Source organism: Phacochoerus africanus, chromosome 13 (genome assembly GCF_016906955.1).
Source record: "Phacochoerus africanus isolate WHEZ1 chromosome 13, ROS_Pafr_v1, whole genome shotgun sequence".
Classification (NCBI taxonomy): Eukaryota; Metazoa; Chordata; class Mammalia; order Artiodactyla; family Suidae; genus Phacochoerus; species Phacochoerus africanus.
In genome coordinates, this window is record NC_062556.1 from 8,866,108 (window position 1) to 8,889,903 (window position 23,796).

Consider the following 23,796-nt stretch of genomic DNA (forward strand, 5'->3'; position numbering starts at 1 on the left):
AAGACAGATTCTTATTCTTTCTGAAGGTTATCACTCCTAGGAGGCAGGAGAGGGCTGAGAGGGGACTGGGTGTGTTGCCCAACTCTTGAAACACCAGAAGTGCTGGTGACAGCACTGATGTCTGCAGCAACTGGGACTGACTTTAGATGAAGGTCTGGAGGCTACGATGCGGGTATGACGACAGCCTTTCTTTGTGGGCACAGCCCCTCCCTGCTGTTCCCCTGTGAAGTTCCAGCACCCACGCCTCAGTGCTGCAGCCCCTCCCTTCGTCCCCTCACCTGTCCTGGTCCCCTTGCCTTGGAGCTCTGTTCTCCTGAGAAACTAGTTCTTGCAGAGGAATGAAACGCAGATAAATGTGATGTGTGTGTGTGCTCCTAGGTAACATTTTAGCAGTGACCTAAACTAAATTTAAAAACCATAGCAGTAAGTCAGAAAGAAAAAGACAAATACCATATTATATCACTTATATCTGGAATCTAATATACAGCACAAGTGAACTTTTCCACAGAAAAGAAAATCATGGACTTGGAGAATAGACTTGTGGTTGCCAAGGGGGAGGGGGAGGGAGTGGGAAGGACAGGGAGCTTGGTGTTAATAGATGCAGACTATTGCCTTTGGAACGGATTAGCAATGAGATCTTGCTGTGTAGCACTGGAACTATGTCTAGTCACACTTATGATGAAGCATGGTAATGTGAGAAAAGGAATGTATACATGTATGTGTAACTGGGTCACCATGCTGTATAGGAGAAAAAAAATTGTATTGGGGAAATAACAATTTTTTTAAAATGAAAAAAAAAAAAAAAACATAGCAGGTACAACCACTATGGAAAACAGTACGGAGGTACCTTAGAAAACTATACATAGAACTACCATATGACCCAGCAATCCCACTCTTGGACAAAACTTTCCTTGAAAAAGACACATGCATCTATATGTTCACTGCAGCTCTATTCACAATAGCCAAGACATGGAAACAAACTAAATGTCCATCGACAGATGAGTGGATTAAGAAGATGTGGTATACATACACAAGGGAATACTACTCAGCTATTAAAAAAGAACAAAATAATGCCATTTGCAGCAACATGGATGGAACGAGAGACTCTCATACTAAGTGAACTAAGTCATAAAGAGAAAGACAAATACCAACAAAATTTGGTTGCGATGACTGTTGTACAACTATAAATGTAATAAAATTCATTAAGTAATAAAAAAGTAAAGGAGACCCATAAAACTCCCTCAAAAAAAAAAAAAAGAAAGACAAATACCACATGACATCAATTGTATCTGGAATCTAATATACGGCACAAATGAACCTTTCCAGAGAAAAGAAAATCCTGGACATGGAGAACAGACTTGGGGTTGCCAAGAAGGAGGGGGCGGGGGAGGGAATGCGATGGACTGGGAATTTGGGGTTAATAGATGCAAACTATTGCCTTTGGAATGGATAAGCAATGAGATCCTGCTGTGTAGCCCTGGAAACATATCTAGTCACTTATGATAGACCATGATAATGTGAGGAAAAAAATGTATACATGTATGTGTGACTGGGTCACCCTGCTGTACAGTAGAAAATTGACAGAACACTGTAAACCAGCTATAATGGAAAAAATAAAAATCATTACTTTAAAAAATTAGAAATCTTTCAAAAAATAAATAAAAAAATAAAAGCCATAGCAGGATACAAAAAGAGGCATACCCAATATTTCCCATGACTTCCTAAACTTCTATCACTCTCTAAATATGAAAATATCACAGAAAAGAAGAAAAAGCATCATAGAGCCCCCATTTAAAGCAAAAAAAAAAAATGCATATCAAGTTCTGCACAAAATAACTTCAAAGAGATGTTTCCACTTGAAATCCTTATTCGGCCTTTTTTAGCCAGTTTAGTACTGGCTACCGCTAGACAGTAACTGAGTAAATCTCCAGGCCTCCTTCCCTCCTCTGCAAAAACTGAGGACAAGGTCACCCATCTTGCTAAGGTAGGATGATGACCTAATAACTTGGGGAAGCGCTTTGGGCAGCACCTGACACAATGAGTATATGTTTCTTTCCCTTCTCCCTGCGGCACTCACCAGCATAATCCTCACTTCACACAAATTCACCAGGACAAACAGGAGATACGACAAAACGGCCATGCTCAGAATAAAAAGATATTTAAAAGCGGAAGGAAAAAAAAATGTTGGATGATGACCAGGGCAGGAAATGTAAAGAGAAAGCAGAGTTTATCTGTTCTTCTCCAACAAGAAAAATCATCTCTAATAACAATTTTTTTTAATTTAAATACTAATAATAAAAATAAACGAAAAAAAAGAAAAAAGAGAAAAACCATCTCTAATCAGGAGAGAGCTTAAGGCACTGAAGGGGGGGATGACAAGTAAGCACCCGAGTTGCTTGAAAGCTTTGGCTTCCATTCTTGACTCTTCTACTGCTCAGTTCTGTGACCACTCTCCCTAAGCTTCTGTTTTCCTGACCGAAAACACAGAGAATAATCACCACCTATTACACAGAGCTTCTTGTAAGGTTCCGGTGAGGTGAGGTACAGGGAAACACTGTCCAAGAGGTAAGGCACTCTACACATGTAGGTCCTGTTGTTTTATTCACAGCAATACCAAAGGAAATAAAATCTTCTAACCGAGTCTGCTCGCATGCCATCCTAGGAAACTACACCGGAGCGTGTATGTAACTGGAGAGGTGGCCAAGAACATGTGGCCACTTTAAGTCTACCATACACGCTGAAAGTATACAGATCTGAGGACACAGATTCACGTAGTTTCCATGTAAATGTCTCTGAGTAGACCTTAAAGATACTCTAACTGAAAAGCCTAAAGCATGAATCCAAACATTAACCTCCAACGCAAACAATTATTTTAAAAAAACACCTTGGGAGAAAATCCAAGGGCAACACTAACTGCATTTTCAAGTGTGCGTATTTTATATTTCTGAATGTTATACAGTTTTAAACTTATCTTCATCAATGGAGTTCCCCTTGTTTCAGCAGTAACAAACCTGACTAGTATCCATGAGGACACAGGTTTGATCCCTGGCCTCGCTCAGTGGGTTAAGGATCTGGTGGTGCCGTGAACTGTGGTGTAGGTCACAGAAGCAGCTCAGATCCTGAGTTGCTGTGGCTGTGGCTGTGGCTGTGTGTAGGCCAGCAGCTGCAGCTCAGATTCGACTCCTAGCCCGGGACATTCCATATGACACAGGTACAGCCCTGAAAAGACAAAAAAAAAAAAAAAATATATATATATATATATATCTTTATCAACATTATCTAGTCTGAACCATGAAAGCTATGTTCAGAGTTTGAATGACATTGTGCAACATTATCTTTTGTGTACTAAGTTGAGCAACTCTGAATATTACTTCCAAGATTTTTTTTTTCTTTTTGTCCCAGATTTGATAATCCTTCTAGAACTTGGTTTCATCTGTTTTCCCATTAACTCTGCCACTTACAAGTTTGGTTGTGTTTTATCATTTTCAGAGTTGAGTTTTTCTTTTCATAGACATAGCCTTATCTACTCATGTTTTCCTCTTTATGGTTTATACTGTCTATTGGAAGTTAATACTGTTTCCTTTAAAAAAAAAAACCTTTAAGGCATGTGTTCAATTCACATTTTATTTGAATCTTATTCCTTTCTAGAAAGCAACAACAAAACACAGCAAAGAAACTATTGCCCTCCCTGGTTATAAAATTTTGCCTTAAATTGTTCAGGACCACCACGGGGCTAAACCACTTGCCCATCTCTTCCCCAGACACATGTAACTAGAGCCTATGCGGGCCTCCTAGAAATAGGCAGTTAGATATGAGTGTTTTTCACCTTGACCATTCTTTTTGTGTTTGTTTTGTTTTGTTTTGTTTTTTAGGGCCACACCCATGGCATATGGAAGTTCCCAGGCTAGGGATTGAAGCGGAGCTATAGCTGCCAGCCTACACCACAGCCACAGCAACGCAGGATCCAAGCTTCATCTGTGACCTACACCACAGCTCACAGCAATGCCAGATCCTTCACCCACTGAGCGAGGCCAGGGATCGAATCTGCATCCTCATGGATAATAGGTTCGTTAACTGATGAGCCATGAAGAGAACTCCCCACCTTGACAATTCTAATGGAATATGGGGCAGTGGAGGAAGGAGGAGATTCTTCATGATCTGAAGGATCTTTCCTTCAAAACTTGTTTTATCTTCACCTGAATGTTAAATTTTTTGGCACTGGCGGCTATGGAACCTCTTGAAAATGCAAGACAATAAAAGCTCTCCTTGCTAAATGAAGAACTGATCAAACAATCTTGAGAGTCTCAAATTTAAGTGGAAGCAATAAATACCATTCCATCAGATTCAGAAGTGATGAGGATAATGCCCCAGCTCTAGCTTCCTTTATGGTGGTCAGGAGCCTCGTGCATTAGGGAAATTGAAAATGAAAATAAAAGAGAAAAAATAGACAATTACTTCCACATAATCTTCACCTCCATAGCTCCCCTCAAATTCACTTGAAACCATTACTATGAGAGAAACTCAGGTTCTAATTTTGATTTCACCACTTATCACTCTTTTGTGGACTTTTTTTTTGGGGGGGGGGGGGTGCCCACAGCATGTGGAAGTTCCCGGGCCAGGGATCAAAACTCCCGCACAGCAGTGACCAAAGCCACTGAACCTTAACCCACTGCACCACAAGAAAATGACCATGAAATCCTTTTATTTAATAATAGAGAACCATGGAAATACATATCTATCAGTCACTGACTGACAAAGTCCAACATTAATATGTAATTTTGAGTTGTACTCCTAACTTTTTATAAGAGAAAATTTCCAACATGCTAAAGTAGACAGAATAATATAATTGTTCTCCATGTACTCACGGTCCAGCTTTAACAATTAGCATCACGGGGCCAGTTTTGTTCATCTGCTTCATACTTCATTTCACCAAATACCTCATCAGTTTTCATATTTCTCTGATCGTCTCATAAATATATTCCTACATTTGGTTCATTTGAATCAAGAGCCAAACAAAATCCATACATTGTATTTGGTTGCCATATCCAATAAATAAGTCTCATTTATTCCATACGCTTCCCTCTTTTTATTTCCACCTTAAATTTTCCCCTACAACCTTTTATATTTAGAAAATGTTCAAACTTTAAAAAATGAGTTGAAAGAATAATGCAATGAACACCACTTACCCTTCATCTACAGTTAACATTTTGCCTCATTTATTTATTTTATGTCTCTTGCATATGTATTTTTTCTTTTCTTTTTTTTTTTTGGCCGCACCTGAGACATGTGGAAGTTCCCAGCAGTGACCTAAGCTGCTGCAGTGACAACACTGGATCCTTAACCCGCTGTGCCACAAGGGAACTCCTCACATATGGGTTGTTAGGCGTTTTTTTTGTTGTTGTTGTTTTTTGCCACCCTGCAGCACATGGAGTTCTTGTGTGAGGGGTCAGATCTGAGCCACAGTTGCGACCCACACTGCAGCTATGACAGCACCAGATCCTTTAACCCACTGTGCCAAGCTGGGGATAGAACCTGCGCTCTGGTGCTTCAGAGACACAGCAGAACCCAATTCACCACTGGGGGAACTTCCACATATGTATTTTTGATAAACCATTTGAAAATAAACAGCAGACATCATGATACTTTGTGCCCAAATGCTTTGTCAAGTATCTTCTATGAATAAGACCATTCTCCTACATAATCATTATCATATCTTCAAAATAGCCCCAATGTTATTTTATTACAATTATAAATTATAAATATTATAAAGTATATATTATAAGTTATAAATGTATTACTTTGCATTGTAATTTTATATTTTAGCTATTTATAATAGCTAATATTAACAGATTTTTTTAATTTAAAAATTTTGAAATTCCTTCATGGTACCAATACTATCTTTTATAGGTTCAAGTACTGCACCTGGTTATTATGTTTCTTTAGTGCCTTTTAATCTAGAACTGTCCTCATGCCCTCTTTGGTTTCCCTTTTTGAAGTCTAGTCAGTTGGCTTGAGAATGCCCCACCTTTTAGGTTTGCCTGATTGTTTCCTCCTCGTTAGATCCAGGTTAAACATTTTTGGAAGGAAAGTACAGAGGTGATGCCTGTGTACTCCGGCTGGCACATCGTACCATCATGCTAAGTCTGATCACGTGACTAAAAGGTGGGGTCGGCTGGATCTCTCCACTGTAAAGGTGCACTGCCTCCCTGGCAGTACAGGAGTGGAGGACAGGAAACCCCACGTAACATCCTGTTCCCCAACAGCCTTCCTCAACGATGCGTCCATTCACTGCCACACCAGTTATCTCATCGGGACTGCAGAATACAGATTAGCTCATGTAATTTCTTCTAGAGTTACTAGGTGCCATTGTCCAGCACAGAAGAGCTTTTTTTCCCCTTCCCCTTTTAATAATCCTTACCATCATTATTCTTTATGATACTCAAATTGTCCCAAATCTGGTCAGCAGGTACCCCTTCAAGCTGGCTCCTGTGTCTCTGCCCACACAAACCTAAAAAATACTATCTTTCCTTTTTAATTAACAATGTAATACACATTCGCTTTAAAAAAAAAAAAAGACTGTGAAATAGAGGAAATTCCTCTATTTCTCCACCTAAAAATAATGATTAATATTTTGATCTTCTTTCCAGCAGACAGACAGAATTTCCTTTCTTCCCCTCATCTGATGTTGTTACATAAAAACAGAAACAACATGCAGAGCATCTCCACTTCCCACCAAACTTATTTCCACGGCAGTTATTCCCCACCTCATGAAATAGGATTCTAGGACACTATTTGGAATGGTCATGACATAGTTATTCATATGGAGGTACCATAATTTACTTAACCAATGCTCTGTGGCTAGGTATTTAGTTTGTTCCCAACTTCTTCCACCACCAGCAAGTTTAAATATTTTTCCTTACGTGTGCTGGTCATTTAGAGATTATTTTGTGAACTTCGTTTTCACGCCCTTTGATTGTTAACAAAACCTCCTCCTTGGAGGTTTATGGCTTTTGTATTGAGTATGTCAATGTCTCATTGAATATACCAATTTCTTGTTAGTTTTATTTATAATTAACATAAATGTCTAAATCATTAGAAATTTTTCTAGTCACATGTATCCAGCTTTTATTTTCTACTTTCTGCCTTTGATAATACATTTATAATAGTCTTTCCCAGCCCAATATTATGTAAATATTTACCTATGCTCTATTACATTTTACTCCCCAATCTAGCTAAAATTTTAATTTACTGTGTGGCAGTGATTGAGGCAGAATGAAAATGGACTTCTATTTTATACCACTCACAAAACTAACTTGAAATAGATTAAAGACTTAAACGTAAAAACTGAACAATATAACCCCTAGAAGAAAGCATAAGGGAAAATCTTGTTATTGGTCTCGGCAATGATTTTTAGATAGTACACCAAAAAGCACAGGCAACCAAAGCAAAAATTAATAAGTGAGACAACATCAAACTAAAAAGCTCCTATACAGCAAAAGAAAAAAATCCATGAAAGGAAAAGGCAACCTACCAAACAGAAGAAAATATACCCAAATCAGTATCTGATAAGGGATTAATATCCAAACTATCTAAAGAACCCATACCACTCTTTGGCAAAAAAAAAACAAACAACCCAATTAAAAATGGGCAGAGAATCCGAACAGACATTTTTGCAAAGAAGACATACCAACGGCAAGCAGGTGCATGAAGGATGCTCAACATGACTAGTCAGCAGGGAAACTGCAAATCAAAACCGCAATGAGCTACCCCCTCACACCTGTTAGAATGGCTGTCCTCAAGAGGGCAGGCAATTAAAAGCATTGATGAAGACGTGGAGAAAAAGAAACCCTTGTGCACAGTTGGGGGGAATATAAATCAGTGCAGCCACTGCAGAAAACAGAACAGCAGTTTCTCAAAAAATTAAAAACAGAACTGTAGAAGCTCCAGTAATCCCACTTCTGGTAATATATCCAGAGAAAATGAAAACAGGATGTTGAAGAGGCATCTGTACTCCCATGTTCACTGAAGCATTACTCACAATAGCCGAGATATGAAAACAACCTATGCATCTGTCAACGTGTAAATGTGGTAAATAGGGAATATTATTCAGACGTGAGAAAGCAGGAAATCCTGCCATTTTTAACAACATGGTCGAAACTTCAAGGCATTAGAAGTGAAATAAATGAAATAGAGAAAGACAAACCCTGTAATGACCTCACTTATATGTGGAATCTACACAAGTCAAACTCATAGAAAGAGCTCTGCAGGGGTTGCCAGAGGCTGAGAGGTGAGGAAATGGGGAAACGTTGGTCAAAGGGTACAAACCTCCGACTGTAAGACGAACGAGTTCTGGGGATCGAGTGCAGAGCATGGCGGTCCTAGTTAATACTGTGTTATGTCTGTGAAAGCTGCCAAGAGAGTAGATCTTAACCATCCTCACCACAAAAAGGAATGGTAACAATGTGCCATAATGGTGGTACTGGCTAATACTACAGCGGTAACCACCTTGCAGGGTAGAAGTGTATCAAATCAACACACTGTACATCTTAAATTACACACAATGTGTCAATTACATAATAAAGCTGAAAGTAAAAGCAAAAGACTAGAGTGGTTCAGCTGAATAAAACCCAGGCTCCTGGCCTCAGAGCTACACACTAAACCACTGTGACTGAGTGTTAGAAACTAAACAAACCTCACTGACCCTTTTCTCTAGTGATGTCGAGGTTATCTGCAAACTTTCCTATCAGGAACAACTTGCAATGAACATCACTGTGCCAACCTCCTTGTACTCATGCAGAACGCCTCTGAGGGTTCATACCTCAAATTAATAGCTGTAGAAAACTTTGTGTTTTCTGAAAGAACAGAGCAGAGCAGATGTTATTTAAAATTTCCCTCTTTCCACCTGTCTTTTTTTTTTGTCTTTTTGTCTTTTTTAGGGCCACACCTACGGCATTTAGAGGTTCCCAGCCTAGGGGTCCAATCCAAGCTATAGCAGCTGGCCTACGCCACAGCCACAGCAACTCGGGATCCAAGCCGCATCTGCAACATACACCACAGCTCATGGCAACGAAGGATCCTTAAACCACTGAGCAGGGCCAGGGATGGAACCCGAGTCCTCATGGATGCTAGTCAGGTTCGTTAACCGCTGAGCCACGATGGGAACTCCTCTCTCCATTCCTTTTTTTTTTTTAATTTTCTCTCTGATAGAATATATGTTCCAGGAAGTCAGGGATTTTCATCACTTTTTTTCACCACTCTATTCTAAACATCTAGAAGAACGTCAGGTACACGAGAGGTAATCAATAAACATTCCGTAAATGTATGAATGGTTTTTGAATATAAGACTCTGTTGCCTTGATTATGCAACTTTTTGTAGAATCCCGAACTGTGTGAGGAGGATCTTCCATTTACTCATCTTTATAGGTTGAGGATTTTATCCAAACCTCAGATTTATCCCTAAAGAGGATGGGAGAGAAGATTTTTCCTGGATGTCATTAGAAGTCTCCTTGAGGACTTTAAGCTGGGAGGCAGGAAAGAGTCTCAGTGACCCAACAACCCGAGGAGAACAGGGAGGAAGCCATGGCTATAAATACCTTGGGACAGTCTCCCCTGAGGCCTGGTGTGGCTGGACCTTCTTGGTGCTGCCAGCTACGCCAAGGCTGAGCCCTATCCTTAGAGAGATGGACGTCAACCAACACCAGCCCCATAGACACCGCCAAGCCACAGCAGCTACGGGGACTCCTAGCGAAAGGTTTTCAGGCTGTCCCGCTGTTCACTCTTGCCTTTAGCCCTCGTGTGCCAGTGTGGCCCCACTGCAGAGTATCTAGCAGACACTCCTTTCAGTATCTTGCACGTGAACAAGCCCTTGCAGAGAATCCAGCAAGGCCACAGGTTTCCCCGATGTGTATGTTTTTCTGGTGGTCAATTCAGCCATGCTCAGAAGAGGAGAAGGAGTCAGAAGCACACCCACTTCAGCATCAACTTCTTTTTCGCCATGTTTTCCCAAAACGGCATCAATCAGTCCCAGATAACACAACAGTGGCCATACAGGAAAACTGTCGTTTTGAGCTCTTTTCTGACTGCTGCTTAAAGGGGTAAGCTTTCTTTGATGCTTATTTTTAAATTCCTTTTTAGGATAACTATCGGGTGAAGGAGATGACACATCAAGCATTTTCGCATGTAAAACATAAAAATGGTTTTCCTATGAGCTGAAGAGAATTCTGGAGTATTTGGATTAAGTGGTTCTATTCCTCTTTTTCCCCCTTCTTGTCTCTTCTCCACAGCTTATTCATTCTTTTACATTTCTCTTTATGTGAATAATCTCCTTTTTGGTTTTGTTGTTTAGTCAAGATGCATGTTGATTCTGAGCTACCAACTCTTCGGAAACTTCTGGCATTAACAGATCTATTGGGCTTCAGTGGTAACGAACCCGACTAGTATCCCTGAGGATGCGGATTCAACCTGTGGCCTCTCTCAGTGGGTTAAGGATCCAGCATTTCCATGAGCTGTGGTGTAGGTCACAGACATAGCTTGGATCATGCCTTGTATGAGGCTGTGGCCATGGTGTAGGCTGGAAGCTAAAGCTCTGATTTTAACCCTAGCCAGGGGGACTTCCACATGCTGCAGGTGTGGCCCTAAAAAAAAAAAAAAGCAAAGCAAAACAAAACAAAAAAATAAATCTATCAAATACTCAGGTCTACTATGTGTCAGGCCTCCTTCTAGGGGCTGAATAAAGCTCCTGATCTCAGGGTGCTTGCATCACATCTCATGAAGCTTACAAAATACATAGATAACAAACAAACAAGTATCTATGAGGTGGCGCTAATGCAAGGAAGGGAAGTCAAAGTACAAGCAAAGAATGGAGAATTGCTACTCTCGGTGGCAGAGAAAGCCCCCAGACCCTTTTCTTCATCATATCCTTAAAAGGAATACTGAAATATCCCAGTTATACAAGCTCACTTCAACAGGACTCCGTAGTAGCTGTGAAAAGAGGATGAAGCTGTGTTCATCCATGAACATCCCTGGTAAGAGAAGACCACTTTGTGCACAATGAAATTCCGAGTCTCAGGATCAAATGCATGATTCTCTGATCTTAACGTTCTCACCTAAAACATAAAAACAATTAGCACTACCACTGAAAGAGGATTTTATAGTTTGCCTTTTGCTGTGTGATTACATCTCTAAATTTAAGAGAGCTGCAGGTCAAAATAAAAACCCACCTCAGGAGTTCCCATCGTGGTGCAGCAGAAACAAATCTGACTAGGCACCATGAGGTTGTGGGTTCAATCCCTGGCCTCACGCAGCAGGTTGAGGATTCGGCGTTGTGGTTTAGGTCGCTGATGCAGCTTGGATCTGGTGTTGCTGTGGCTCTGGCACAGGCTGGCAGCTGTAGCTTCGGTTAGACCTCTAACCTGGGAACCTCCATGTGCTGTGGGTGTGGCCCTAAAAAGCAATAGCAAAAAAAAAAAAAAATTTCATTCTTAAAAAACAAAAACCAAACAAACACTCCATGTCAGGATTATTGTAAAAATCCTAAGTAAGCACATATAAAGTGCCTGCACACAGTGGACACTCAGTAATGCGGGCTTTCTTTTCTGTCTCCATACTTCCCTCCCCTTTCCCAGGGTCTTACCTTGATCAAAACAGACAGCCTTCTGCTCAAGCCATGCCCGCAACGCGACTGAGAGCCTTATGAAGGAACAATCAGACATGAGACTACTTTTTCTCTATCATGCTATTTTCTCAATCTTACAGAGCCTAGCTATCTTTAGGTAACTTGGAATGATAATAAGTAACCTCTAATTGGGTTACTCTAGAGTCTGAACAGGGCTAGAACAGTACCATTGAAAAGAGTTCACTGAAACGCCAAAAAGGAACTCAGGCAGCTGGGTCACGTTACAAACGCCCTGTCATGTGAGCAGATGAGGACGAGACTTTAGACACCCCTGGGAGCTCAGTGTTGACTACACTGTCTCCCTTCACACACCATAGTCAGGATAAACATGAATGCTTATTTAAAAATCTAAATCTCATCTCTTCCCATGGCCTTCAATGGTTCCACATTAACAAAGAAAAATTAATCCTTGGTAATTTTCTCTATCAGAAGAAACATTATCAATATTGACAAATAACAACATGTGGCTTCCTTACACTGACAGTGGAGATTCAGGTAAACTAAGCGCTCATAACGGGGCCTTTACGTGTGTTTTTCATTACCCACCAGATGGACACCAACCTCATTATGCTTTCACCAGCTCACCCCCAGTCTTTGGTGCAGGTATTCTCCTTTTGGTGCAGAAGAAAAAGCTCTGACTAGAACTAAGGAGAATTTGTCCCTATGAGACTTGACCAAGATGTATGACTTCTTAGAACTTAATGTCTTGGGCTTGGGCTAGAAGAAATCTCAAGGAACTTCCTGTGTATCTCCTGAGATTTTCTTATGAAAACATCCTTCCTCTTTCATTTCCTCCTCTATTTCTACTGCTTCTCTAATCATAACCACACCCATGACATAACACTGCCCCTGAAAATTCAGCAGGGTCTTCTTCCACTATTCCCACAGCCCCAGGACCGTGGGGATGCTGATTCTCTTGTATTACTTTTCTAGTAAGTGACTGCAACATACACCGCACCGAGTCTTCTTACACTGTGAACATAACGTGGCATGTCGAGTCCTCATTTATCTCAACCTCCAGAGACAGGCACTGCAAGGACTCTCAGAGATGGGGAAAGGAGGTTCAGGACCTACCTGAGGAAAATCACTAAAAATATAAAAAGTTAGTAGCTTCTCCAAGTAGACCTAAGTGACTAAAAATCTGAGACATCACCTGCCTGATACTCTAATTTCATATACACAGACTTGGAATGCTGCAAACTTTCTATACTGACCTTGCTTTTATTTCTGAGAACCCTGGCCTCACAATTTAAAACACCATGGTCCAGGCCTGCTGGCTCAGAGCACGGTGGAACGAGTATGCTCTGAGATCCAATTACTCATACTTAGCTAACCTAACTGATCCCCTCTTCTCGCTGCTTCCCATATTTCATTCTGTTCGGTTGTAAAGTATACCTTTGTCCCCATTGCTGTCCTATCACTGCATCACATCAGGAAAGCATCTTTCACATCCTTGGAAAACTCTAGGGCCAAGAAATGAAAAGGTATTCCTCTTGATGGAAACTTCCACATCATCCAGAGACATAAATGAGGAAAAAGACAGCTGTCACTGAGCATCCTTTGAGCCTAATGAATCCTTGTTACAGACCTTTTTTGATGGTGCCAAAATGAACTAGCACATTGCAAAGGATGCCATGTGTCCTAGAGCATGGTCCCCAGACTTTGCTTTCATTGAAATGTAAAGATTTTTTTAAAATTTCAGGGACTGTCTTAAGGTGGACAATTTTTAATTCTGCAAATAAGGGAAAGAGAGGAAGGAAGGAAGGGAAAGAGAAATAGAGAGGGAGAGAAAGAAAGAAAGAGAGAGAGGGAGGGGGAAAGAAGAAAGGAAGGGGGAGGAAGGAAGAAAGAAAATAAAGGGAGAGAGGGAGTGAAGAAGAGAAGGAAGAAAAACTACCCTCTACTATTGCCATTTCATTTCAAAAAGACAATTTAGTGGTATATCCATGTAAGGGATTCAGTAGCCCTTACATGGATAAATTAGAAAGATGGGATTAACACACAAATTAATAAGGTTCTGACACATGCCACAACATGGATGAACCCTGAAAACTTTAAACTAAGTGAAATAAGCCAGACACAAAAGGATAAAGACTGTATGATTTCACTTACATGAGGTATCTGGAATATTTGAATACATACAGAAACTACATCAGAGGTTACCAGGGGCTGAGGGGAGGGGAGACGGGGAGCTGTCTAATGGATAGAGTTTCTGTTTGGGATGATTAAAAAAAAAACACATTTTTTTTTAAAGATAGAGGTGACAGTTGCATATCATGCAATTAATGCCACTGGACTAGACACTTAAAAATGGCTCGGTGGTAACAACCCAACTAGTATCCATGAGGTTGTGGGTTCGATTCCTGGCCTTACTCTGTGGGTTAAAAATCCAGCATTGCCATGAGCTGCGGTGTAGGTCTCAGACAAGGCCCAGATCTGGCATTGCTGTGGCTTTGGTGTAGGCCAGTAGCTGCAGCTCTGATTCAACCCCTAACCTGGGAACTTCCATACGCCAAGGCTGCAGCCCTAAAAAGAAAAAAAGAAAAATTGGTTAAAATGGCCCCCAAAGGAGGACGTTTTACACACACACACACACACACACAAAAGACAACAAACAGGTAGACAGAGGTCCATAAATGTTTTCATGGAGGTAGGAGGAAAGGATAGATGCAGATCCAAGTGAGTTTATCAGTTCAGCTGTGGAAACAGAAATTGTTCTGGATCATCTGCTGAGAGTGAAAGGGTCCCGGGTTGGGAATCCTATTTCTTCTATCAACTCAGTACTCTAGCTTTTAACATTCTCCATGATCTGGGATAAATTAGAAAGATGGGATTAACACAGACACACTACTGTCTACAAAATAGAGTTCCTGCTGTGGCACAGTGGGTTAATGATCCGGTATTGCTGCAACTGTGGGCTGGACTGGATCCCTGGCCTGAGAACTTCTACATGTCACAGGTGCGGCCAAAAAACAAACAAACCAAAAAACCAAGGACCTACAGCATAGCACAGGGAACTCTACTCAATATTATGTAACAATCTATATGGAAAAAAAGAATAGATATATGTATATGCATAACTGATTAACTTTGCAGTATATGTGAAATACAACATTTTAAGTCAACTGTAGTCCAATAAAATTTTTGAAAATAATAAATTTAAAAAATGACATATTTGGTTATTTAATAAATGTTTTGTCATGCAGCCTGGTCCTGTCAAGTTATTTAATAAAACTATTTTCAACTAACTTAAAAAGTTATTTTCACCTTTAAAAAGCTACCAATTAATATGCACTCATAGAAATAATTTAGAGGAAAAGGATATAATCCATCCCACTGCCATAAAGTCAATAACTATGAATAACATCTATCGTTTTACACATTTGTCTATTAGTATATGCAGATGTCCTTTCATTGAACAGAAAGTGGATTTTCATGTATACATTTGCATGTCAAATGTACAACTACGTTCTCATTTATGACTCATGACTTATAAACCAATCATTTATTTCTGTATGTTTAAGCTGTTTCACATTTTTTTCCTATCATCTAAAAAAACTCTTTCAATGAGCATTTTTCTATCCTCATGTACTTGTCCAGTTATTGACTTGGGATAAATTCCTGGAAGTAGTACTTACAGGTCAATGGTGAGAACCTCTTTTTGAAATGTCTTTTTGAAATGAAATAGAGATGATAAAACACATATAGGGAGCATGCTAACTTTTTATATTCTGATGTACTTAAAATTTTTAAACCAGAAAAACACCAACTAATTTTTTTTAATATGACCCCAGAATTTAAATAGATGTTTGCTACATCCCAGTCCCTTCAAACTATGAAAACATACAAGTTAAAACCACAGAAATCTAACATTGATTTGGAAGACCAGACATATCCTAATTTCAAAAACATTTTTATTTCTTTAATCAAACATAGAAATCAAAAATAGAAGATGAACCCACATTTGTAAAAAGGGACCTCCTCCAACTTTTAAAGAAAAAAAGTTTTTATTTTTCTGATCCAAGAAATACATGTTCATTATAGAAAATGTGGAAAATACACAGAAGAATGAAAACATGAATTTCCCAGAACCCAACAATACATAAGACAGACTTACAGTTTTACTATTTTTTCACACATGTATATTTTTTAACAATTTGCCATTCTCCTTCCCTCCCCTACCTGACCAGCCTAGGAGTCGAGAAAGCAGATCCTTGAGGGCCATGACCTGTGACGTCCACTACACCTTTCATCCTCACCGCAGGCCGCCCTCCTCTGCTGAGCTGTGGACTGCATCCTTGTCTACTTCTCAGAGTTCCATGGAAATGCACATCCCGCCCCCAGCAGGGCCAAGGTCCTCTGCCTCCAGCACCGCCTATGCCCAGCCTATCAGGAGAAGTCACAAAGCCACCTCCCAGCTGCCTCCTTCGCTTCAGAGCCAGGCGTCGTCTCCCCCGAACACCCTGAGGTTTACCTCAGCTGATCCACATCTTCAGCAGTGACTAACGCCTCTTAACACTGATACAGCGCGTTCTCTCACACACCTTTCATCTTCACAAGAGCCCTCTGAAGCACAGGAGCTATCCCCATTCAACAGGAAAGCAAACTGAGGTGCAGAGGAGTTGAGATCACAGCTAGTCAGTGGCAAAGCTTGGATCTGACACCATACATTGACTGGAAGATCAGAACTCTTTTCCTAGCCATTACTAACCAAACATTTTAAAGTCTGACCACTAGAAATGAAAAGCTCGAAAGATCTTCGATGAACCATCTTACCTAATCCTTTGTTAGTATTCACATGTAAGGAAAGTAAGTCCCAGAAAAGCTAGGTGATTGCCCAAAGTCACCAACTAGTTTGTGACGAAGAGATTCTAAAGGCACAATCTTCAGACTCCCAGGCCAGTGCTCACGCCAGTCGTCCCTAGAGAGATGTTCTTTAATAAGCTGGTCTTTCATCCGGTGTCTTCTGCTTAGCCCATGTCAATCAGGAATTAAAATCCTAAAAGTGTAGAATGTTAGAGCCAGAAGGGACCTTAAGGACCACCCAGACCAACCCACTTGCCTTAGAGATGAGAAAAGTGAGGTCCAAAACCCATGGCTTCTGCTGTTCAATTCTGTGTACCTTTTGTTCATCATACTATTTCCCTTCTGAGTCAAATAAAATCTGACCAAAGATCTTTACATGCTTATTGGACATAGTGTGCCAGGCCACAGATAGGCAAAGCCAAAGTGAAACTGAATAGGATATGATTTCAGAAGATACTTGGCTGGTAACAGATATACCCACTCTGACTGAATCATAAAATAAAGTTCTGCTAGTCTAAGCAGGCTCCTCCACTCTCCACCGAGAGAGAAGACCTACTGAAATGTGTGTGTGTCTTAGAAAATGGTAGCAATGGCCTTTGGAAGTCACCCATTCCTTTAATCTGTGAAAATGTAGCAATACTGTTTTGCTAAAGGCTTCTACTTCCACAAATCAGCCAGGAATCCTAATTAAACTAGAAGCACCTCACCAGGGCTGTCACAGTTCCCTGACCCCAGAGGACCCAGACTCTCTCCCCCCAGTCTTTGTGTACTATTCAGATCCACCTCCAAATGTGTGATACCTTGATTCTTCTTCTAGGCCCCACGGTTCTATGGCCAGTCCCATGGTTCTGGGCTAGCCTTATCTCTGGTGAGATGGAAAGCTCTTTGAGGGAAAGGGACTGCTTCTGTTGAACACATACTACTGCCAGACACTGTGCTTTGCAGGATAAGGTATGGCCCGTGTCTTCAGGAAACTTACAGAAGGATAAACAAAACCATGTGCAAAACCAAGCGCAGCCACAGAGGTGTAAATAGGAAGTGGAGGAGCCCAAAGGGCGAGCATTTCCTACGGGTAGCTGCCGGTCAGGTAACACACCTGAGCCTTAAAAGGTTGGTGCAATTGGTCTGGGAAAGGGCGGCGGAAGGCAAGCCAGGCAGGCGGACCAGCGTCAGCAAAGGGAAGGAGAGAAACAGTTCAACGCTGCAGGAACACAGAGTGCAGGGCAGAGAGTGGTGGGAGTTGCGGCGGGAAGAGCGGGCCTGGCAAGGTGGCCCTAGCAACAAGCCCGCGTAATCGCGCTGACCCCATAGGGGGCAGCTGACGCAATTCACGAGTAAACGAATTTGGGCGCCGGTTGCGAGGCTGTGTCAATGACGGCCGCCGCACGGCCCCCTCCCCCGGGCACCTGTGCACCTTCGCAGCCGCCAAAGCACACGCAGCGATGCCTCAATCCGCCAGATCGTCCACGCGGCCACGCGCCCTGGCCCCGACCCCGGACCCCCAGCTTCTCCGCTCCGATTTAAAACGCCTGTTGACGCACCGTGGCGGCTGCCTGCGCGCCAGCGAGCAGCCCGGCGGCTTCCTCTGCAGTCGCCATCCGGGTTTCCTGAAGACTCCCCGCGGGCCCCCGACCGCGGGCCCCCGACCCCGGGCTGGGAGGCTGGGGGCGAAGGGCCCCCCCCCCCCCCCGCCCGGCTGGCACAGGGGCCGCTGCCATCTGGGGCTCGCGCCAGGCGCTGTGCTGACAGCCGTCCTCCCGCGAGGGCGCAGCATGGAAACCAACGGGACGGGCCGCCGCGTCTTGGGCCCAGTGCCCGGCCGGCACCGGGCGGCCGGGCTTCCCCCGCTGCAGGCGCAGGCCGGGGCCCGGCGGGGGCTCGCTCGGCCGGGTCCGCGCGCGGCGCCCGGGCGCCGTCATTACCTGGCCAGTGTAGTTTTTCCCGAGCCCGGGAGGCCTCGCAGGAGGTAGAGGTGTTTCCGAAAGCTGTGGCGACGCGGAGGTGTCCCACGCGGGGGCGGCGGGGCGGGCGGCCGAGGCTGCGGCTGTTGCTGCCGGAGGCTTAGCCTCCCGAAGGATTCGAGAAAACTCTCCTCCATGGGGTGGGGGCCCGCCGCGAGAGCCCTGCGTTCCCCTTCCTGGAGTCACCGTCTTGGCCAAAGCTGTTGTTTTTGTGGCTCTCCGGCCATGTGATAGATGGAGGGGCGGGCACTCGCAGCCCAGCCCCTCCTTCCCACCCGCCCGAACCGCGCTGCGTGGGAGGGGGCGCCCCTACCTGGAAAGCTGGGGACGCTGGGAGACTGACAGCCGGGAAAACCTGGGCCACGCGACCCCGTGTTCCCGCTCCTCTTGCCTCCCAGAGCCCTTGGCCCTGAGGGGCGAGGGCCCACCGGGCGGGCCACGGGGCACTTCCCAGGGCCCCTTCCCCGGGCCCCCCTCAAGGAAGGCAGGCCTGTGGCAGAAGCCCTACGCCACCCCCACGGACCACTGGCCTAGACCTTGAAAGGGAAATCATTTTGGTTGCCGATAAAGAACATGAAGAGCATTTTGAATAGTAACAGTAAAGGCCGTTTCCTCCCCCAGTTTGTGGGCACTGATATCTGGATGGTGTCCCGATGGCTAACACCACTCTCCCAGGGCCTGTATCTTTTCTTTTCTTTAATCCTTTATCAGCCTGCCAAAAAATATTCTTAGAAGGCTTTGCTGCTACTACGTAACTTTAGAAATCTCTTCTTCTTCAGAAAAAAAAGTACCCCTTAAAACTCATTTTTCCTGATGTATGAACAGTAGTATAAACGAGGCCTTCTGAGAAGGAAGAGCTATTGCCCAGGTTCACGCTCTGTTGCCACATGAAAACACATGGCCTCCCCAGGAACGATTTCAGCTCCCCAGGGAAAGGAGCAGTCTCCTGAAACTACAGAGGAGAATCCAGAATTAAGTTCTAAGTTCCAGGAACTGGTGAGCGCCAGTTGGTTGATCACCACAGTACTTTCCAGTATTTCACACTCAAGAGTGTGAGCGAGAGATCTCATTCTGAACAAAATTCAAGGTGCATGAACTAAAAGAATATTAAAAACGTCATCCGGGAAAAATCCGAGATATACGGTGGCTTTGGCATAATAATCATTGTAAATCATTTTGTTTCTGGCAGCTAAGGTTTGAACATTTTGAAAAGTAAGTGTGAAGAAAAGCAATTTCCTTCTAAAACAAAGCCCAGGGATTTCACAATAAGGTTTGGAAGGGACTATCCAGGTAGGGAGGAGCTCTGTGTTGAGAATTTCAGCTTTCCACTGGGATTGGGGGGATGGGGGGGGGGCAGGGAGATGAGCTACTCTCTCAAAAATCCCTTCCCGCGACTGGAGGAATGACTCTTAACACTGCTGAGAAACACTAGAATTTCTAAAGTTTCTCCAAATGTTAGGGGAAAACCATAAAGAATATGAAACATGAATCCAAAAAAAATAGTGATGCTTACAATGTATGTATTCTACCATACTTCCATGTATCCTATAGTATTTCTTACAATGTTTTTGCTAGTCTCAAATACCACCTTTTTCACTCCAGATTTGCACTTGCTAATACAGGAGCCACTAGCCACATGTGGCTATTGACCATTTGAACTATGACTGGTCCAAATTTAGATTTGTCACCAAAACACACACTGAATTTCAAAGGTTCAGCATTTAAAAAAAAAATAAGTAAAATATCTCAATTTTTATATTGATTACATGTTGAAGTGATAATATGCTGAGTGTACTGGGTTATGTACTATTAAAATTAATCTCATCTCTTTCTTTTTGCTTTTTTAATGTGGCTAGTAGAAAAGTCTAAAATTACATATGCAATTTTAATGTCATATTTAGTTGACATTTCTGTTGGCGAATGCTGCATGAGACTTCTGTCCATTTCTATTTCCTTCTATAGAGGGTGTCCCAGGCAGCGTGGGGAAGGGCAGCAGGAAGACACACAGTCTTGGGAACTAGAAGTTTTGGCATACTGAGTCTGCAGTGCCTGTGGCAGCTGGAGCAATGAGGTGGATGCTGGGAAATACGAGTGTGCTGAGAGGACTGAGCTGGAGACAGAGTTTAGGAAATCCTGGCCCTGTGCGAAGAAGATAGAGAATAGAGCAGACAGCCGAAGAGAACGCTATAGGGACAGCACTTAAGGACTGAGTCTTTGAAGTGCACCTATAGAAATAGAAACTGAAAGGACACTATGTGGAGCCCCAGGAAGGGAGAGTTCAAGAAGGAGAAAATGGTTGGCGGTACCTGAACGTGACCTTAGATACTTCTCCTGTCTCTTAGTTTCCAGATTTAACAAAGTCACCAAATTGTTTTCCTCAATTCATTCCTCAGAACCACACTGTTTAAAGCTTTCCATGTATCTGCCTCCTCCCACGAGACTGCCCTTGTCATCCCAAGGTCTGACACAGTGCCTGACATTCAGAAGGTGCGCATAATCATATACAGACCTGAACTGCTCTCTCAATAGATGAGTTTGAATTTGGAATTTAATAGACTAAGACTGAACAAAGACAGTGATAATGTCAGCTAGGGAGTAACGTAAACAGAGTTAGTGGCCACATGGGCAGATCTGAGAGCTGCCTTGCTATGACTGTGTTCAGATCCTTACTGGTCCTACCTGGGTGGCGGCCTTCAGAGAGGAAGGCTACCCTGTGATAACACTCGCTCATGCCCTCAGTTCATCCAAACGACTTTTCAGCTCTAGAGTTCTGTTCCATTTCTCTGGAATGTGATGACCAGCACGGTCTCACTTTGCTGTACTAAAAACCATTACCTTGATGGATATAAAGAAAATTATAACTCATTTTTGGTATATGAAGAAACTTCAAATGTTTCTCTCGTTATGACTCTTTAACAAGATGTGGAAAAATAAGGAGGTACACAGGAAGAGTTAACCTTCAAACCTACAGTTCCAAATACCCCATGATTTGGAATGCTTAATTATAAATCAGCTCTGGGTTCCTCGCCTGGAGAGGCCAAGATGGCAGAAAGTCTGAAACCATGATAAAGCTTCCAAAGCAGCCTAACCAAAGACCCTTTAACATCATAGAATCATTTAAAATAGACACGTAGTAGCTTCCCAACTCTCTCTAGTTCAATGTACTTTCTTCCTTTACCAAAAACTTTTCTGATTTTTTACTCAAAAAAGCAAGTGGCATGACTGGAAAGGACAGGAAAGCATCCATCTTCACCTGCTTAGCTGTTTCTCATTGTTCCAACACCTCCAGCTCACACCTTCTTTCAGAGTCTGCACTATCTGGCCATTCGGAAGTAGGCCCTCTTGACCTACAGCTGCTCCCTCTTGGCTCTTCCCTCAGCCTTCCCCTAGAAGCTGGATGGAGGGTGCAGGAAGCTAGAAGAGGTCAGGGGAAGGCAGACAAGGCAAAGCAGTCTTGCAGAGCAGTCTGCTTGGCTGAACTGACAAGGGAAAGGCTCAGGACTCTGGTGGTCTGGGATGAGTCAGCCAAGACAGAAATGTCCTCTGATTTTGCTCCTTCTACCCCACACTGCCTCTGCCTCCTGCATTCCACCCTTCTCTCTGCTGGCTCGTGCTCCTCCTCCAAGGTGAGGACCACATCTTCTATTTCCACTTAGTATTTGCCACTGGGCACAGGGGCACTTAAGGAGTATAACCTTTGAGGATGAAGCCTGAGAGATGCAGAGAGTAGCCTCAACCCATTTTGCTAAAGCTCTATTCTGACAATTTGGGCAAGATAATAAAGGCGGGGGCCGGGGAAAGCCAGGGGCACCCTGGAACCCAAGGACAAGCTGGAGTGGATAGTTAGCTGGTATGCATCAATACAGCACAAAGGAGTCTCAGAACTGGTCACTCCCCATGCCATACTCACTGTTTAATCTTTATCAAACTACCCTTACTTATAGCCACATTGGAGTAGTGTGGACTCCAATACATTCGCTACGAATCCATAAGTGCTGCTGCCAAAGGCGCCTAAGAAAGCAGAACTTTTGCCAGATGCCAGGATCTCCTCTGCAGCCATCTGTGCTTCAACTCTAAACTCATGGCTCTTCCCTGAAATCATCCCATCCTGGGCCAAAGGTAAGTCCAGTTTCGTAAGTCTAGGAGCCAGCTCAGAGAGAGCAAGACCTTCAGGAGTTCAACCAAACACTGAAGACCTTGATCTCCATCTAGAAAAGACTTACGGTCTAGTGGAAAGATACACTTAAAATGCATGAAATGAACTTAAGGAAAAACACTGGGCTGTTTCAAATAAAGCACTCAGTTCCCAATAAAGATGGCAGATGGAACACAAATATTTAACTTCCACTCCCTCACTGAAACCCCCCTATTGTAAAGGGTTTTTTTTTTTGGGGGGGGGGTCATTATTATTTTCAAATTTAAACTGTAAGAAAAGAGACTATTATAGCAACAAAAATTTGAAAACTAGAAAGCAAAAACCCAGTGTTAATTTGGAAAAAACATTAAGAAACAAAACTTGAGGAGTTCCCATCATAGCTCAGTGGTTAACAAACCCAACTAGTATCCATGAGGAGGAGAATTTCATCCCTGGCCTTGCTCAGTGGGTTAAGGATCTGGCATGGCTGTGGCCATGGTGTAGGCTAGCAGCTATGGCTCTGGTTCAACCCCTAGCCTGGGAACCTCCGTATACCACGGATGAGGCCCTAAAAAGACAGAAACCAAAAAAAAAAAAAAAAAGAAAAAAAGAAAGAAACAAAACTTGAATTATGGAAAGCCAAGCAGCAATACAGTTTATCCTGCATAACCCCTAAAATTTCAGGAACTGGAAGAGTTAGGACCAGAGGTGGGGCCCTAAACAGGAAAGTCAGTTGAAAGTCTGTTTAAGAAATAAATATCCAAGGAGTTCCCTTAGTGGCTCAGCAATTAATGAACCTGACACGGATCCATGAGGTTGTGGGTTTGATCCCTGCCCTCACTCAGTAGGTTAAGAATCCAGCATTACCTTGAGCTGTGGTGTAGGTCTCAGACGCGACTCAGATCCCTAGTTGCTGTGGCTGTGGTGTAGGCCAGCGGCTGCAGCTCCCATTCGACCCCTAGCCTGCGAACTTCCATATGCCACAGGTGCAGCCCTAAAAAGAAAAAAAAAAAAAAAAAAAAAACCCAGAGGAAGCTGTCTGCCCTCTAGAGAAGCCTGGGGGTTTATTCTCTGAAGAAGATAAAACACTAGGAGGAGGAGGAAGAGGTAGAATAAGCCAAGCAAAGGTCCCTTTCTGAAAGAAGGATTAGGTAAATGCCTACATATTAAACAGTGAGTAGTCACTTTTTTTTTTTTTTTATCTTTTTAGGGCCACACCC

General features: G+C 42.9%; 1 protein-coding gene and 1 non-coding gene across 6 annotated transcripts in view; both read right to left on the reverse strand.

Annotated features, from left to right (window-relative positions):
- The window catches only part of N4BP2L1 (NEDD4 binding protein 2 like 1), a 30,086-nt gene extending 9,935 nt beyond the window's left edge, over positions 1-20,151 (reverse strand). Inside the window, exons 1-2 of one of the 5 annotated variants that reach the window (XM_047755906.1) lie at positions 18,403-20,151; positions 15,697-16,595 (exon numbers count right to left, since the gene is read on the reverse strand). In XM_047755906.1, coding sequence (XP_047611862.1) covers positions 16,469-16,595; positions 18,403-18,578 — 303 coding nt within the window. In that variant the 5' untranslated portion in view covers positions 18,579-20,151 and the 3' untranslated portion in view covers positions 15,697-16,468. Of the gene's footprint in view, positions 1-15,696; positions 16,596-18,402 lie in introns of those variants that run through there. The other 4 variants (XM_047755905.1, XM_047755904.1, XM_047755902.1 and 1 more) reach the window with 4 other exon arrangements.
- Positions 9,991-10,100, reverse strand: LOC125113694 (small nucleolar RNA SNORA16B/SNORA16A family). The gene has a single exon (XR_007131556.1). It is a non-coding gene; the product is annotated as a small nucleolar RNA SNORA16B/SNORA16A family (small nucleolar RNA).
- Positions 20,152-23,796: the final 3,645 nt, after the last annotated feature.